This window comes from Alosa pseudoharengus, unplaced genomic scaffold (genome assembly GCF_046254945.1).
Source record: "Alosa pseudoharengus isolate Yale_2024_CS ecotype anadromous, Long Island Sound unplaced genomic scaffold, YU_APseudo_1.1 YU_APseudo_1.1_scf_22, whole genome shotgun sequence".
NCBI lineage: Eukaryota > Metazoa > Chordata > Actinopteri > Clupeiformes > Clupeidae > Alosa > Alosa pseudoharengus.
This window is the reverse complement of record NW_027468680.1, coordinates 25,218,213-25,234,289: the sequence shown is the minus strand read 5'-3', so window position 1 is coordinate 25,234,289 and position 16,077 is coordinate 25,218,213. Positions and strand designations below refer to the sequence as shown.

Genomic DNA, 16,077 nt, shown 5'->3' with positions numbered 1-16,077 from the left:
CACCTTGATCTATAATTCGTCTCTCGTGAGTCCATGGGCGGGGATCACGTGCCTGTCACAACAGCATTAGTGCATCACTTCAACTGCTGAAGACTTGCTGCGTTTGTGTGGATATGGCGAGCATATGAGGAATTAGCCAGCGCCCTCAATAACTTTATTCACGCAGTTGACAGAGTACATCTGCCTGACCCAAGACGGACATGTTATATGGGAGAATGGGATGAGAAAGGCGTTGTTAAATCTCTGAGATTGTGGATGTTTTTATATAGCAGGCGAGCTAACTGTAGCTTCTTGACACTTTGGTGGGGTGCATATCTTAGCTAACTAGCAAAACAGCTAACCCCAGAAGCTGTAGGCTATAGCTATATAACAAAAGATTCACGGTTGAGAACATTTTATGAATTGACACGGTTATGGTGTTGGTAGTTTGGTGTAACAGAGTAACATGAAGCAAATTAAATGGGTGACTTTTATACCTTGGACACTTTGTTAAGTCAAAGACGATAGTTAACGTTAGCTAGTGGTGCTAGTTTGACAAGATGACTTGCTTGGTTAGTTGACAGTCCATAGTTGTTCCTTCAGTTAACGTTACCTTGGGTTGTCTTTGCAAAGGTTAGTCACCTAAAATAAGTAAGACACTGTTCATTTGCACTGCGTCTTTAGTCGACAAAATTACCTGTCTAAATAACCATAGAAATCATAGCTAGTTAGCCAGCTTTTTCGGAGGCAACGTCCGAGACTGCTTCACCATGCATGATGCCTATGAGCCCGTCCCTATCTTGGAGAAATTGCCTCTCCAGATTGATTGCCTGGCGGCCTGGGGTAAGTTCCTTTACCGATGTAGTACTTGGAGGCAAAGAAAACGAAATATGTGGTCGCTTTTTCATAGGTTAGAAGAAAGTGTCAGAACACTTTCCAACTTCCCTGTTAGCAAACGGTATGTTTGTGCTCGCTCCATGACCGATGATTACATGCATAACTGTGGACTACGTTATGTTTTGATTCTGTATTTTCACTCTCTTCAGTATGTTTGAATTTCAGAATATAACATATTTAGACCCTTTTTGTCCTGTCTAAGATGACTTTAACGCGAACAATGCAGCAGTAACGTTACCCCTTTTTCTATGAACGTAACATGTGTCTTTGACTTAATGATGCTGTGGATATCTTATTCACAGAGGACTGGCTTCTTGTGGGAACAAAACCAGGCCATCTTCTTTTGTACAGGATCAGGAAAGATGCAGGTAAAATTAGTGATGGTGCCATAATGGTCCCACTTTAGGAATCTTGTAGAATTTTGGGACAAAATATTAAAGTGATCATTATAGGATCTTACATACTATAGATATTATAGTATTTGGGGTCCTACTGTAGAAGTACTGTAACACTGTACTGGAACACTATAGAGGACAAGGAATGTTGTACGTTTTACAGAATATAATAGAAATATTATAGGGTTGCTACAGTTCTTTTTTGTTAGGCCATGTTTCAAATTGTCTTTCTCTGTTCCGCATAGGTACCAATAGGTTTGAGGTGACCCTAGAAAAGTCCAACAAGAACTTTTCAAAAAAGATTCAGCAGGTACATACTTTGAGCTCACATTTCTGGCAGTGATTTCTTAAATTGGAGGACTTCTTTACAGTAATACACATGCACATTGTATCCTCAGAATACAACATTTCTTTTAACTGGCTAAACTTATGCTATTTTAGTCATCCTTTTAGCTGTAGGACTGAGAGCTTGTTATTACTTTCCTTACTGTGCAAAGTGTATCTTTTTTTAAAATAACCCTACAATCAGAATGTAGTCAAGGAGCAATGATGCTTTTTCATTAACTACATTGCTTTTATTCACCAATGAGGCAAGACATAATATATTATTAATTGTAATTAAAGTTACAAATGTCTGACAAGTGTTGACCTGCTGCGCTACACCTGTGCAACAATTCATATGTTAATCAAGTGCATTTTCTTACCCCATAGCTATATGTGGTGTCACAGTATAAAATTCTGGTCAGCCTTCTTGGTAAGATTACTTTATTTGGACAATTGCTGTAATGTGCAATACCTTTGGATGTTGATGCATGGTATTGATTTATGTTTTTGTTTGGGGGTATTGTTTTCCCTACAGAGAATAACATCCATGTTCATGACCTCCTGACCTTCCAGCAGATCACTGTTGTGTCTAAGGCCAAAGGGGCCACTCTCTTTGCTTGTGATCTTCAGGTCTGTTGTAGTCATGGTCTCAGATGTTGACTATTTCCTATTTCTTATTGCTATCATTCGTATCTCACTCTCCGGTCCTTTTGTTGATATGTTCCTGTTTGTGTCTTTAGCAATCCTCATCTGGAGAGGCAAAGTTAAGGATGTGTGTGGCTGTGAAAAAGAAACTCCAGCTGTATTTCTGGAAAGACAGAGAGTTCCATGAGCTGCAGGTAAAGTCGTTGACATGCGGGAGGCGTTCATGAGCAGTGGTTGTTTGTGTCTTCCTGTCAGTGATTAAACATTGCTCTCTTAGGGTGATTTTGCGGCCCCTGACATCCCCAAGTCCATGGCATGGTGTGAAAATTCAATCTGTGTCGGATTCAAGCGGGACTACTACCTTATCAGAGTGAGTTCATGTTTTCTCAGTACTCAAAATATTCAGTGCCAGACATTCTAAACCAAATGGCTCATCCTTTAATGAAGTTAAAAAGCCTGGATGTGATCTGTTACGCAGAACTTCCTTGAAATCCTCTGTGCCTGTCTTCCAGATGGATGGCCGTGGAACTATCAAGGAGCTCTTTCCTACTGGGAAGCAGCTAGAGCCCTTGGTTGCCCCACTGGCTGATGGGAAAGTGGCGGTGGGTCAGGATGATCTCACAGTTGTGCTGAATGAGGAAGGAGTTTGCACCCAGAAGTGTGCCCTCAACTGGACAGACATTCCTGTCGCCATGGGTACTTTTGTTAAGTTCAACACTTTGACATCCTCTACAATATCTTATGCTAAATACCCTACATTTAAGCAGTTAGTCATTTAGTCAAATTGTTGTATTCTTCTGTCAGGCAAGTTTTCTCCATTTACAATAATGGCTTAGCCTCCCTTCGGCTTGTCCTCAGTTCACATTTTCCCTACATGAGACAAAGATCAGAGAGATGGAGCTCCAAATATTATTTACAGGGTTCCCACAGGTTATAGAATTTCTGGAATATCATGGAATTTCGGAAAGTCTATTCCAGTCATGGAAAGTCAGGGAATTTTATTATTTTGGGGGCAAAGTCATGAAATATCATGGAATTTTGTTGGCCAAAATACATTAATATAAATATATTTCCACTCAGAATTGGTGTATATCTGGTTATTAGTGTTACTGCTTGCTTGAGTAGTAGTGATTAGCCCAACTTTGTTTATTCAATGCCCATTTATTCATTTCCCACTCTATGCGACTGTTCAGAAATCTTTGGTCGGTATATTGTACCCCTTCATTATATAGTAGGCCATGGAAATTCTTTTTTTTTTTTGTCAGGGAAAGTCATGGAATTTTACATTTCATTTAGAGTGGGAACCCTGTATTTAGGATCATATATTCTACATCCACCACAGAAAAAGTAAAAAAATAATTAATAAGGTTTTTTTGTGTTACAGTGATCAGAAATGCTGGAGCATAATGTATATTTGAAATACTGATATATATATATATATTATAACGTTGCTAGTATTTCAAATATACATACTTATGCAGTACATAGTATAATACTACTCACGTTCCATGATTCTTAAGTGTAGCCTGTTTTGGAGTATTGACGACCAAATTATACAGCTGATTGTACATTTCTGTTTTGGATCAGTCTCTTTGTAACGCAATGTGTAATTAAAACCATCACTGTAACTGATACCTGCATGGGGAGCTTAGCTGCAAATCCATAAATAAACATGAAACAGTTGCTGGCAAATATTGACTATTAACTAAAGCTACCTGACCAAGCCAAGCTGTTCTTCACAGATGTATATTTACACAGATGGGCACTGATCACACATAAACACCTCTAAAAAGATTTTTAGAAAAATATGAATGTTACATTATGATTCCTGTATGGAACTTTTGGAGCATTTAATGGCTTTGTGGAAATATGTTTTAGACCACAGGTATTTCATCTAGTATCACAAGCCTGGACAAGCAGTGCTATTTTAGCAGTTCCCCAGTTGCTCAACAGAGGGCGCATGATCCTATAATGACCTCTGTTCTCTGAGTGTGGGAAAAGCTCAAGGTGCCCCAAAGAGACCCAGTGGGATGCCTGTCCAGACAGTAACTGCTTGTTCTGTCCTTCTTTCTACTCATCCAGTCCAGTGAACCTTTGAGCGACCTCCCTCTCTATCAGTCCGATCTTTCCTTAGCCAGCTTCTCTTTCCAGATAAATCTGCAAGCTGAACAGGGACTGTGGGATTCCCTTCAATACAAATGACAATGCAGATGTGAAAGAAGTGTGTGTGTGTGTGTGTGTGCTTCTAACGAAATGATAGCCAAAGCAACAAGCCATCATCCTCTTTTCAGTTACCCTTTTTCTGTTTTTTTTAGCACTTTTACAGAAAAAAAAGGAAATAATCTCTTATTGTTCAGGTTACCAAACGCAGGCTGGACCTACTTCCCCATTTAAATTGCTAGAGCAGTATGGTTTTTAATGAATTGCATTTTACAGAAGTAGAGCTGTCCCCTAAAGTAACCGATAGTCATTTCCTCACCACATTCAGATGGCGGCTGGATGAAGGTTCTAGCCCAGGGCTCCTGCCTTCTGTCTCCAGCCACATTTCCTGCTGCTTACCATCCCAAGAGACTAGGATGGCCCTGAACTTTAGCTTTGTTGCAGAGAAGGCTGATTTAATTTCGCCACATCCTTTCCTCTCAAATACAAAACATCCATCTTTTGTAAAAAGCTATTGTTTCAATTCTCATGCGTTGTGTTATTTTTGTACCAATATTCTTTACCAGTGTCTTTTTTTTTTTACTGTTTTCTGTCTTTTATCTTTCCAACATACCAACCCCTCTCCCCCTCTTTGTGTTGATCAGAGCACCAGCCTCCGTACATCATTTCCGTGCTTCCGCGCTACGTGGAGATCCGCACCTTTGAGCCGCGACTGCTGGTGCAGAGTGTTGAGCTGCAGAGACCTCGGTTCATCACCTCCGCAGGGTGAGAGACGCCTCGTCCCCTTCACACACTTCAGCATTCACGTATATGTGGAATACAAAAGTGAACAGAACAGTCTGGAGGGTTTTTTTTCTTAATGGAATCAGTCATCAATGACATACATCCACTGACTAGGCTACCAAAGTCACCACCAGCATTTTGAGGAGATGCCGTTATGATGCACTAGCATAGCTTTAGTCAGCATGAAACTGCACATCTATTTTTAAAATGGCACATCTATTTTTAAAACCTTTGATGATGAAATAGGTGTTAACTGAGGCAAATCACACTTAGAGCAGTATCTTAAAATCATCACAAAACATAAACAAAACGTCTTTGGCTGAAATGAGGGAGTTCTCAAGTATAGCATAGTGGCCTGTAACTAACCTATTTGTTAATACATGTATGGCTTACTTATACTATACTATGTAAGGGATAACCCCCGTCGAGGTGTTCTGTTATACGGAATTAATGGACGAGGGGGGAGGCAAAGTTTCTCCGCCTGAGTCCATTAATTTCGTAAAACAGGACACCTCAAAGGCCGTTATCCCGCTTATCACCCGGTTGCCACTAGCACGCAAAGGAAACAAGCGGTTCCGCTTAAAAAGAAGCCGATTTGTTTAGTTTATATTTGGCCCTAACATCATAGCATGGACAGTTAGCTTGTTTACAGTTGATTCTATTGTTGCAAAGCCTGCTTCCAGGCTCAACCGTCTTCCTACTATGGTTGTTATAGGTTGTTATATATTTTTTACCAGATCTACTTTATAGGTGTCCCGTTATTCAGAATTAATAGCCACACCACCATCCAATCAGAAAAGATTATTTCTTTTCGCCGGGTGATAAACTTACTTGTATTATAGTATAGATACCTTATGTTAGAGGAACATCAGTATCTTTGGTCATCTTTTGGGCAGATGTGTTTGTATTGCCATGTGAATGGTACCTATTGAATGACTAAATGTAATTACTGGAACACCAGCTGCTGAGTGGAATTGGACACCAGCAGGAAGCCTCAGGTGTCTCGCTGTCTTATATTTATTCATTAGCTGACTTGTTTTCTGGTGCGTTTTATGTAACAGTTAAACTTTCTCCCCTGTGGATAAGAAAAAATGAAGTGTCTCTCTCTCTCTCTCTCTCTCTCTCTCTCTCTCTCTCTCTCTCTCTCCCCCTCTCTCCCCCAAACCTCTATTCTCTTCCTGTCACAGGCCTAACATTGTGTACGTGGCCAGCAACCATTTTGTGTGGCGCCTTGTGCCCGTCTCCATTGCCTGCCAGATCCGGCAGCTTCTGCAGGACAAGCAGTTTGAGCTGGCTCTTCAGTTGGCGGTGAGCAGCCCCAGCCCCACATTAAACCCCCACAGGCTCCCACAGCACTCGGGAAGAACAAGCTCAGAATGCAAATGTGCACTGCAGAGAGAGATTTCCCATTCCCCATTCAAATCCCTCTGTTGCTTAGCCCCTGTTTGTAGCTGAAACGCCACAGTGTTATATGCCTGCACCATGACTAGTACAATACCCAGGGAACAAAAGTGTTGACTAACTACTATTTTGGAAGTGTTCTTTAATGAATTGTCTGCTGTTTGAAATGAACATGGACAGAACAACATGCAAATCTTGCTGAGCTGTTGCTTATCCGGACTAAAGCGTACTACATACTCGCCGCACCCGACCGGTAGCGCGACAACGTGACGTCAAAATTGCGCATTTCCTCTGTCGCACGAGAAATTTCAGCCTCGCGCAGGCAGGTCGTGCACAGGAGATTTTTTTTCAGATGTGCGAGACAAGCAGGATGAAGCCAAGATCAGGGAGCATGCGTGCCTCTATACAGACATCAACCACATTCAGGCATTTCATATAGCCTAGCCCACATCTTAAATAAACATGTTTGAATAGTCAGTTTGAGAAGAGAGGGAAATTAACCTGGCTAGGTTACCAGCGAGAGTTCATGATTTTTAAATAGTCTGCTGGATAAGTTAATTAAGCTACCAGAGAGAGGGAATTAAGATGAAAGACCTAGGACCCAGGGACATGCCAATAATCCAATAAGCAAAAGGTAACAAAGGTATTTTCAACCAAAGGATATCTAAGACCTGAAAAAAATCTCTTTCCCCAGGAAATTACACAAACTCATTTCTCAGCACCAGCCAGCTAGCTTATTTGCTAAAATTTCCCTCGGGATGAATAAAGTATCTATCTATCTGTCTGTCTGTCTGTCTGTCTGTCTGTCTGTCTGCACACACCTTGGAAACTAGATGGTAATGATGGTAGTTGTGAATAGCAGCAACCGAAGTCTGAAGTATCATCACAGAGGGTAGTTTTTACTGCCATTGAGGCCAATGCCAATTCAGGAGAATATTGCAACTAGTGTCGCGACCACCACGTGCGAGTATAAATGGTTACGGCGCTCCCGTGACGTCACATTGTCCCGCTACAGGTCGGGAGTGGCGAGTATGTAGGACACTTAACAGCCGTGTTACACCAGGTGTGCAATTGAAGCGCTTCGTTTGCGGAGCTTAAAAACAGGTTTAGAAGACTGGTCCAATTTTCCAGAATGTACGCGTTGCTATCACGTCTGGTGTAGCCAGTTCAATTGATTATAGTGGAAGCTATTTGTTGTAGCATATGCTCCGCAAACGGAACGTGCCTTATGTAGCCTGTCTATAAGGGTGTTAAACTAATAGAAAACGGTATAGGCGGGCTTGGAGATCTTGGTGTTTGACTGTGGTCTGAGTTGAATGTTCAAACTGATGTTTGTAACACTGTTGTAACATCTCAGTTTAATAATCAAATCTCCCTTGTCTTATGACCCCTCACACCTCTCTCTCCGTCTCCCGCTCTCACTACGCCCCTAGAAGATGAAGGACGACTCGGACGGCGATAAGAGACAGCAGATCCACCACATCCAGAATCTATACGCCTTCAACCTCTTCTGCCAGAAGCGCTTTGATGACTCCATGCAGGTGTTCGCTAAACTAGGAACAGGTAGGCTAGTGAGTGTGGCATGAAATGTGTAGATCCAGGTAGTAACAGTCAGTTGTCTTGGAGAATCAGAAGAGTTGTGAAGAGCACCCTGTTGTGTCCCCAGATCCGACACACGTGATTGGGCTGTATCCAGACCTGCTACCAGCAGACTACCGCAAGCAGCTGCACTATCCCAACCCTCTGCCCACGCTGTCAGGAGCCGAACTTGAGAAGGCTCACCTTGCTCTGATCGATTACCTTACACAGGTGTGTGTTTGTTTGAAAGTCCTGAAAGCATATCAGCATCAAAGAACTTGCTTACATTTTTTGAAAACTGGTGCTTTCCATGCAGAAACGCAGTCACCTGGTTAAGCAGCTGAATGACTCTGACCCCTCTACAACTTCGCCCCTTATGGAAGGCACGCCGACCATTAAGAGCCGCAAAAAACTGCTGCAGATCATCGACACCACACTCCTTAAATGCTACCTCCATGTAAATCTTTTTTCTATAGTCCTTCTCCTTCTTACTGTGAATGCATGGCTAACCTTTGAAATAATAGATGTGTTGTCTTAATACATTGCACTCTTTTTTACACCCGATGTAGACCAATGTGGCTTTAGTGTCCCCTCTCCTGCGTCTGGAGAATAACCACTGCCACATTGAGGAGAGCGAGTATGTGTTAAAGAAGGCCCACAAATACAGCGAACTCATTATCCTCTATGAGAAGAAGGGCTTGCACCAGAAAGGTACTGCTTTTACTTTCCTCCTTGTGCACGGTTGTTCTTCATTGATGGTGGGACTGTAAAGAACTCCTCATGGTGCCTTGGCTTGATGCCTCGTGATATTGTGTCATTTGTTCCTTGTAGTTAAGATGTAATTGTTGAACACAGATGCTTACTATTGTGGAACTGTCCAGCTTCAATATTAGATTAAAGAATTCTAGAATAAAGCAGCAATATGAGTACCACATGTTAATTACGCGCAAAGATGGAAATAAAATCAAAACAAAACATGGTTCTGATTTCTCAACTCTACACAACTCATAGAGCCACAAAAAAGCCCAGAGATCTCGTTAAAGGCCATACATACCTATGCGTATATAAAGAGCTCCTTGGCACTAGGGCTGTGCAATTAATGACTTCCAACGATTATGAAAACAAAATAATCAAAATGTAATGATTATTTTGCTACATTCAGTTTCATAACAATGCTTTCCTGTTGTCTTGAGCTGTGGTGTGCATTATCTTTTTGCATGTATGTTTTTGCATTCTGTTGTATTTTAAAAATGTAAAAGGTTTTGAATGTGGATGAGTTCACTGAGTCAAATCACTAATCGTGTTTAATAATCATGATCTCAATATTGAACAGAATAATTATGAAAATGATTTTTGCCATAATCGAGCAGCCCTACTTGGCAATGAAAGGCGAATAAGCTGCTTTCAGGTCCTGACACGTTGGGCTTGTTCCAGGTGTTCATGGCGGTGAATGGGGAGCATAGAAACTACTGCCGTATTGGCGTTACGAACTAAACCCATGCTTTTCTATGTAGGATTCTTTGAGTGCTGAGTCTCCTCATTAGAAAGTCTTTAGTTTTACTCAGTAAACCTCAGCTGCCAGGATGATATCATACTCCTCGAAGCAGGCAGCTGTGGATGAGCCCCTCTCTCTTTTTTCTCGCTCTCTCTCGCTCCTATGTCCTCCATTGCCTTGTCCACATGCCGCCTTAATGACATCGGATATTCGGAAATCCTAACCTCTGATGGAGGAAAAATTACTTGAACGCAAGGTCGGGTCGGATTTTATGCTTGGTGACTCGTGCGGAATTCACCCTTCGCTAAGTCCCGCCCTCCTTAGTTACTGTTGCTATGCCTGACAAGCTTTAGCACCCTGCACGTCTATTACATAGGGGGAGAACCGGGACTTTTCAATGAAATGTAATTTACAAAGACATCGTACCACACTGAAAGCTAATATTTTGTCACTAGCAACCTACATCTGTCCTCTGTCAAATACAGTTGGAATTTTATCTCTGAACAAAACCGTTCATGAGTTAAGCAGAAGTCGAATGTGCGTTTTGTTTCATTCAACTTTCCTGGCCAGAATGAATGGAACAGGCATGGGGGACGAAAGAAACATACTAGCTATGTACTTCCCACAACTTTAATATTTGACAACATATCATGAATGGTACTTCAAATAGGTGTTATTTTAAATAGATTGCTGATGGGCTATACATCTTGGTGAACGTCTGTTAACAACTTCTTGCCGTTATCGTGAAGCGTGTATCTCGCGGTTATGGAAATATCATGCAATATGCCATTTTTTATTGTTAGAACAATATGTGTTCCCAATTATATCATGTTTCTATAGTGTAACATGTTATTTTAGTGTGTCTTTATGTGGGTTAGGGCACCACACATCCAAATAAGTGCCCTTCATGACCTACAGGCCTTCAGTTACATGACAGGTTAACATGGCAAAACTCGAAAAGCTTGTCAGACCTCCCATGCCTAGTGACTGGTTGCTAAGCCACGATTGGCCTGTGGCGGTTTTCAGGTGTGGCTTAGCGAAGGGTGAATTCTTGCGCCCCGAGGTACCCTACTTGACGTCACAATAATGCTCTCCAACCAGAGGCGATCTTCCTTCAAATAGTCAACGTAATTTATCAATTATCACTAAATTAAAACTACAAATTGAAACACTTGTCAGAGACATTTCCCTTGTTGCTCAACAATTTCTTATTAATTCTTATTTATATGTTTCCTGTATTTGTTTTCCGAGCTGATCTCATAAACACACTATTTTTGGAGGTCGGGCTTTTTCAAGTCAGGTCCTCCGGGTTTACGGTCGTCATGAAGGCAGTATAAGTGTGGTCATTTACTGATATTGTGAGAAAGTACACTGTTGACACACTAGCTAGCTGAAATATAGCTGGTATGACATTGCCTGGTAATAAACAAGGCTACCACATTACTTCCATGATTCTGCTGTCATTAAAGGTAAAGGTGAGAGCCCTTAAGGGCAACATTCCCTGTGTGATAACAAGGTTGTTATACTACTTAGAGTACTGTGTTAGGGATATGAGATGTGTATGTTGTCTTACCAATTTCAAAGCATTTGCTAATCATGTCTGCTAGCAAGCACTACAGCAGGGGTCGGCAAATAGTGGCCCGCGGGCCAATTTTGGCCCGCCATCTATTCTATCTGGCCCGCGAGATGACGTTAATTTGCTGTTGAATGAATTTTTTTTTTAACCCCATGTTTTTAAAAAGAAAAAAAGGCCTACAGCAATCCCATCAATTTCAAAACATTTATTGAGGTATAGATGATAGTCCTACTAAAGTGACAAAACAGGTGGAACATCCTTGCAGTTATCCATGACGCACAGGTCGGAACGGTATTGGCACGCGAGTGCGCGTAATCTTGTGCAAAAAAACAACAACAGTGTCCTGTCTCCCTCTTCCAGTGGGCAAGGTCAAAAATAGCCTATGTTTCGTTAAATTAATAGGCTTGGCATTAAGAAATGCAGGCAGGCTCAACACATACCTCTGCTTCCATTCTTCTTTGTAGGTCCTGCATTCTGAATCAATTTTTCTTTTCAAGGCTTTTGACAACGACATTTTGCATCGATAACTAGCATATAGCAATGTTCAGCTAATCATTTACACGTCATCCAAAAGAATAATATTTGTAGCCTACACATTAGTTACGGCAAGTTGCTAGGCAAGTCGCCTGTTTCATGAGAGACGACAGGAGATGCAGCAGGCGGCATAAAAACAGCGCACATAAGCAAATAAACGTTTTTAATGGAATTAAATTAAATGCATTTTAAAAGTTAGATGATGTTTATTTTAATATAATATAATAATTAATAATTTAAATAGTAGGCCTATAACCCCCCCCCCCCCCCCCCATTACAAAAGCTATGGCCCGCGATGCCATTGTCTGAAAAAAAATTGGCCCGGGTCCAAACGTAATTGCCGACCCCTGCACTACAGGCTCATCATCCAATTTTATTGGATATCATTATTGCAATCATAATTATTGTGACCATTAATACACTGAATATTTTCTAGTATAGGTACATGCAAGACATATAATGAAACCATGGGACAGGAGACAGTGTATTGAATGCATGAGTTTTTTTTTTTATTGCATGGGATAAAGGAAATGATTAAAAGGCTTTAAGAAATAGCTTTTCTGTGAGACTATTTAGAACGCCCTTTCTGTGAGCTCAATGACAGGTCCTCTTCAGAGGAAGATGTGTGGAGGTCCTCAGGAGCTGAGAATGATGTGTTGCTGGACTCCTCATCAGAGAACTCTTCGGGGTTACGGTAGATTGTGTGTAGTCTCACTTTCCTCTTACCCAAAGTTTTTGTGTTTCCAACTGGTAGCTTTTGGAGAGACTGATCATTTTTTTTGCATGGAGGTTTAGGCTGCATTGTATAGTCCATTTGCAGTTCCTCCCTGAAATTCATGACAGATCTCGAGGCGATTACCTTACCAGGTGAACAGACGTGACTCCTCTTTTCTTCGAGACTTGAAATACTGGAAGACATGGACATGGGCCCACTTGATAAGCTTTCAAGCTGGTCCTCATTTTCACTGTTAATGTCTTTCCTGGGCAAAACGTCAAGGCTTTTGCTGTGAACTGCAATGTCTGGATCAGTATCTGCAGACCTCTGAAAGGTTGAGCATGATGACCACTTCCTTGCTCGAAATGACCTTTTATTAGCAGGGCATGCTGGTTTTGAAGGATAGATAATAGATCCTGATGAATGACTATTTGCTTCAAGCTCATTCTGTGATGTTTTTGAATTAGAGGTAGTTGCACTGTCGTCATGATACACACCATCTAACACAGATGTAGCCAGACATATAGAAATGAAGTCTAGTTTAGATAATGATATCCACTGTCCTATCAATTTCTGAGTGGGAATGTTATTCATCTTAGAAATGTCACAGTGTAACTCTTCTCTGAAGAACTGAATGTTGCTGATGCATGCAACCATAGTTCCCAAAGTATCACTTAGTGCATTGATAACTAACTCACTTTCCTCCCCACTGTTGGATTTCTGTTTAATTTGATCATTTAGCTGGGTACTCAAGTGGTTAAGAGCTGCTACGGTGATCTGTTTAATAGAACTGGCCAACTCATGAGCAGACCGTGGATCCCCAACTTCTAGGACAGGAAGCTCCATCATTTCAGGTTTTGGGATATCGTAGTCAACAATTTGAGAGTCTGCAGCATTTATATTTATCAATAGAGCCATTTTGTGATAAACACTCTTAACTATGACTTCCATTATGTCTTTGATACTGACTGCAGACACACGCTGTCTAATCACATTCTTCACAGACTGAATAATGCACTCTTTAAAGCATGCAGAGGAAAAATGTTCCAAAATTTCATCTGTAATTCTGGGCAGTAGGTGAGTGAAAAATCCTAGAGTGAGTGAGACATTGGTATCATCTGGACTCTTTGTGATGTATGCCTTGCTTCCTGTTGGTGACATGCTTACGGACTGCTTGATTACATCATTTAACCACGTGCCTCTTCCAGCCCTTTGAGTAGGTGTACCAGTCCTACTAGATAGTGCAGAGTCTGTGTCCAAGAACATGCTAATCACATCCTCAATCAGGTCATCAGTGATAACATCAATACAGGACAATGCATTTTCTACCTCCAAGGTTTCCTCAGAAGCTGACCCTCTTTCAAGGTCCTTGCTGTTTTGAAGTTGTGAAGGTGAGGTGGATGGGCTTCTCGCCCAATCCATGAGAGTCATTTCAATAACATTTAATGTTCTGCATACAGCATTAACTGCTGTCTGACTAGCCACAGGAGACAACCCCCTCTTCGGAGATTCTTGATTGATTGTAGCAATCAGCTTTTCTTTGACTTGGCCATAAACTCTATTGATAAGTTCTAATGCAACTGCATTAAGCCGTTGGTGCATGTTATCTTCGGGTGCTGAGAAGGGCCTTGGAGTCTCAGGTGACATGGAGACATTTTGTGTGGACATTGAAGCATTTAGCTCTGTAGATACGCTTCTTAGCATGTCCCTTGTAAAATGCCTCTCCTCTGGCCCCTGTTTCTGTTGTAGTGCTGATGTTATGTCATTCATAGATCGTGACATTTTATATTGTTTTTTCAATACTTGACGAACATGGTCCTTAAATGGTGGTGTAGAGATATGTTGAAGAACTTCATTAGCAATAATGGGATAAAAATTGGGAAGTGACAGACTCTTAGTGGCAGCATGTGGTGTCCTACTAACAGTCGCTGCATTGGAGGTAGAATTCTGAGAACTGAGAGAAACTGTTGATGGAGTTTTTGCTTCAGGAAACGTGTTGTTTGCACTTGACATTTCAGAAACAACATTTGTATCCTCAGAACTGACAGCTGACAGCTGTATTCCACTGGTAGAGGTGACACACATTTCTTCCCCAATCAAAGTCATTTTTATATCCTCTAATGACTTGCATACAGCTTTCATTGCTGTCTGACTGGCCAATGGAGACACCCCCCTCTTAGAAGATTCTTGATTTATTTTAGCAGCAAGGTTTTCCTTAACTGTATTAAACACTGCCTCTATTTGTTGTGATGCAGCAGCATTGAGTTGATCAAGAAGAACATCATGCTCGGGTGAGCCGCAAGCAGCTATCTCAACTGACAAAAGGGAGAGAATGTTTTCTCTTGACATTAAATCATTAAGTTCTTGTGATACTGTTTTAAGCATGGTCCTTATAGCTCTCCTCTCCTCAGGCCCCAGCTTTGGTTGTGGTGTTGATGACAACTCTTTTACAGAAAAAGTACGTTTAAGTTCATTTTTCACTGCTTGAGTGATCCTGTCCTTAAATGATGTTGTAGTAAAATATTGACTTACTTCGTTTGCAATTGCTGGATAAAGGCAGGGCAAAGATTGGGTTTTGGTGGTAGTATACACTCGGTTGGTATCTGAGCCAGTTGAATCAAGAGTAAAACTGGGCACATTCAATTGAATCTCCTGTGATTGAGAATGCTGAGAATTGCTGGGAGAGGATGAAGTAACAGAGGGAGCACTAATGGCACCTGCGAGCACCTTAACCTCATCTGAAGAGATCTCTGGTGTAGCTTCCTGTAAGATGACTGATCGAGATTGTTTAGTCTTGAAAACTTCTAAACTACTGGAGGAAGAAGAAGCACCAGAGAGCGCAGGGCTAGCACCTGCCAGCATCTCAATCTCTTCTGCAGACATCTCTAGTGTAGAGACTTCAGCTTCCTGTAAGATAACTGAAAGATATTCTTCAGTCTTGAAAATGTCCAGGCTGCTTGCAGGGGATGAAGATCCAGAGAGAGCACCACTAGCACCTGCCAGCGTCTCAACCTCATTTGAAGATATCTCTAGTGAAGAGACTTCAGCTTCCTGTAAGATGACTGATTGAGTTTCTTCAGTCTTGAAAACGTTTAATCTACTGGAGGAAGAGGAATCACCAGAGAGCGCAGGACTAGCACCTGCCAGCATCTCAACCTTTTCTGCAGACATCTCTAGTGTAGAGACTTCAGCTTCCTGTAAGTAAACTGAAAGATATTCTTCAGTCTTGAAAACGTCCAGGCTGCTTGCAGGGGATGAAGATCCAGAGAGAGCACCACTAGCACCTGTAAGCGTCTCAACCTCATTTGAAGATATCTCTAGTGTAGAGACTTCAGCTTCCTGTAAGATAACTGAAAGATATTCTTCAGTCTTGAAAACGTCCAGGCTGCTTGCAGGGGATGAAGATCCAGAGAGAGCACCACTAGCACCTGCCAGCGTCTCAACCTCATTTGAAGATATCTCTAGTGAAGAGACTTCAGCTTCCTGTAAGATGACTGATTGAGTTTCTTCAGTCTTGAAAACTTCCAAACTACTGGGAGCACCAGTGACCTCACCCATAGTATCCACCTGACTTTGTACAACTGTGCCATCAGAG

At 41.5% G+C, this 16,077-nt stretch overlaps 1 protein-coding gene across 2 annotated transcripts in view; it reads left to right on the top strand.

Moving 5' to 3' along the window:
• The first annotated feature begins 89 nt into the window (after positions 1-89).
• The window catches only part of vps39 (VPS39 subunit of HOPS complex), a 45,063-nt gene continuing 29,075 nt past the window's right edge, over positions 90-16,077 (top strand). Inside the window, exons 1-14 of one of the 2 annotated variants that reach the window (XM_076299460.1) lie at positions 90-822; positions 1,179-1,244; positions 1,517-1,581; positions 1,983-2,025; positions 2,131-2,225; positions 2,336-2,434; positions 2,518-2,610; positions 2,753-2,936; positions 5,045-5,165; positions 6,371-6,491; positions 8,021-8,147; positions 8,251-8,393; positions 8,479-8,619; positions 8,732-8,873. In XM_076299460.1, the coding sequence (XP_076155575.1) occupies positions 750-822; positions 1,179-1,244; positions 1,517-1,581; positions 1,983-2,025; positions 2,131-2,225; positions 2,336-2,434; positions 2,518-2,610; positions 2,753-2,936; positions 5,045-5,165; positions 6,371-6,491; positions 8,021-8,147; positions 8,251-8,393; positions 8,479-8,619; positions 8,732-8,873 (1,513 nt within the window). In that variant the 5' untranslated portion in view covers positions 90-749. Of the gene's footprint in view, positions 823-1,178; positions 1,245-1,516; positions 1,582-1,982; positions 2,026-2,130; positions 2,226-2,335; positions 2,435-2,517; positions 2,611-2,752; positions 2,937-5,044; positions 5,166-6,370; positions 6,492-8,017; positions 8,148-8,250; positions 8,394-8,478; positions 8,620-8,731; positions 8,874-16,077 lie in introns of both variants that reach the window. The other variant, XM_076299459.1, reaches the window with a different exon arrangement.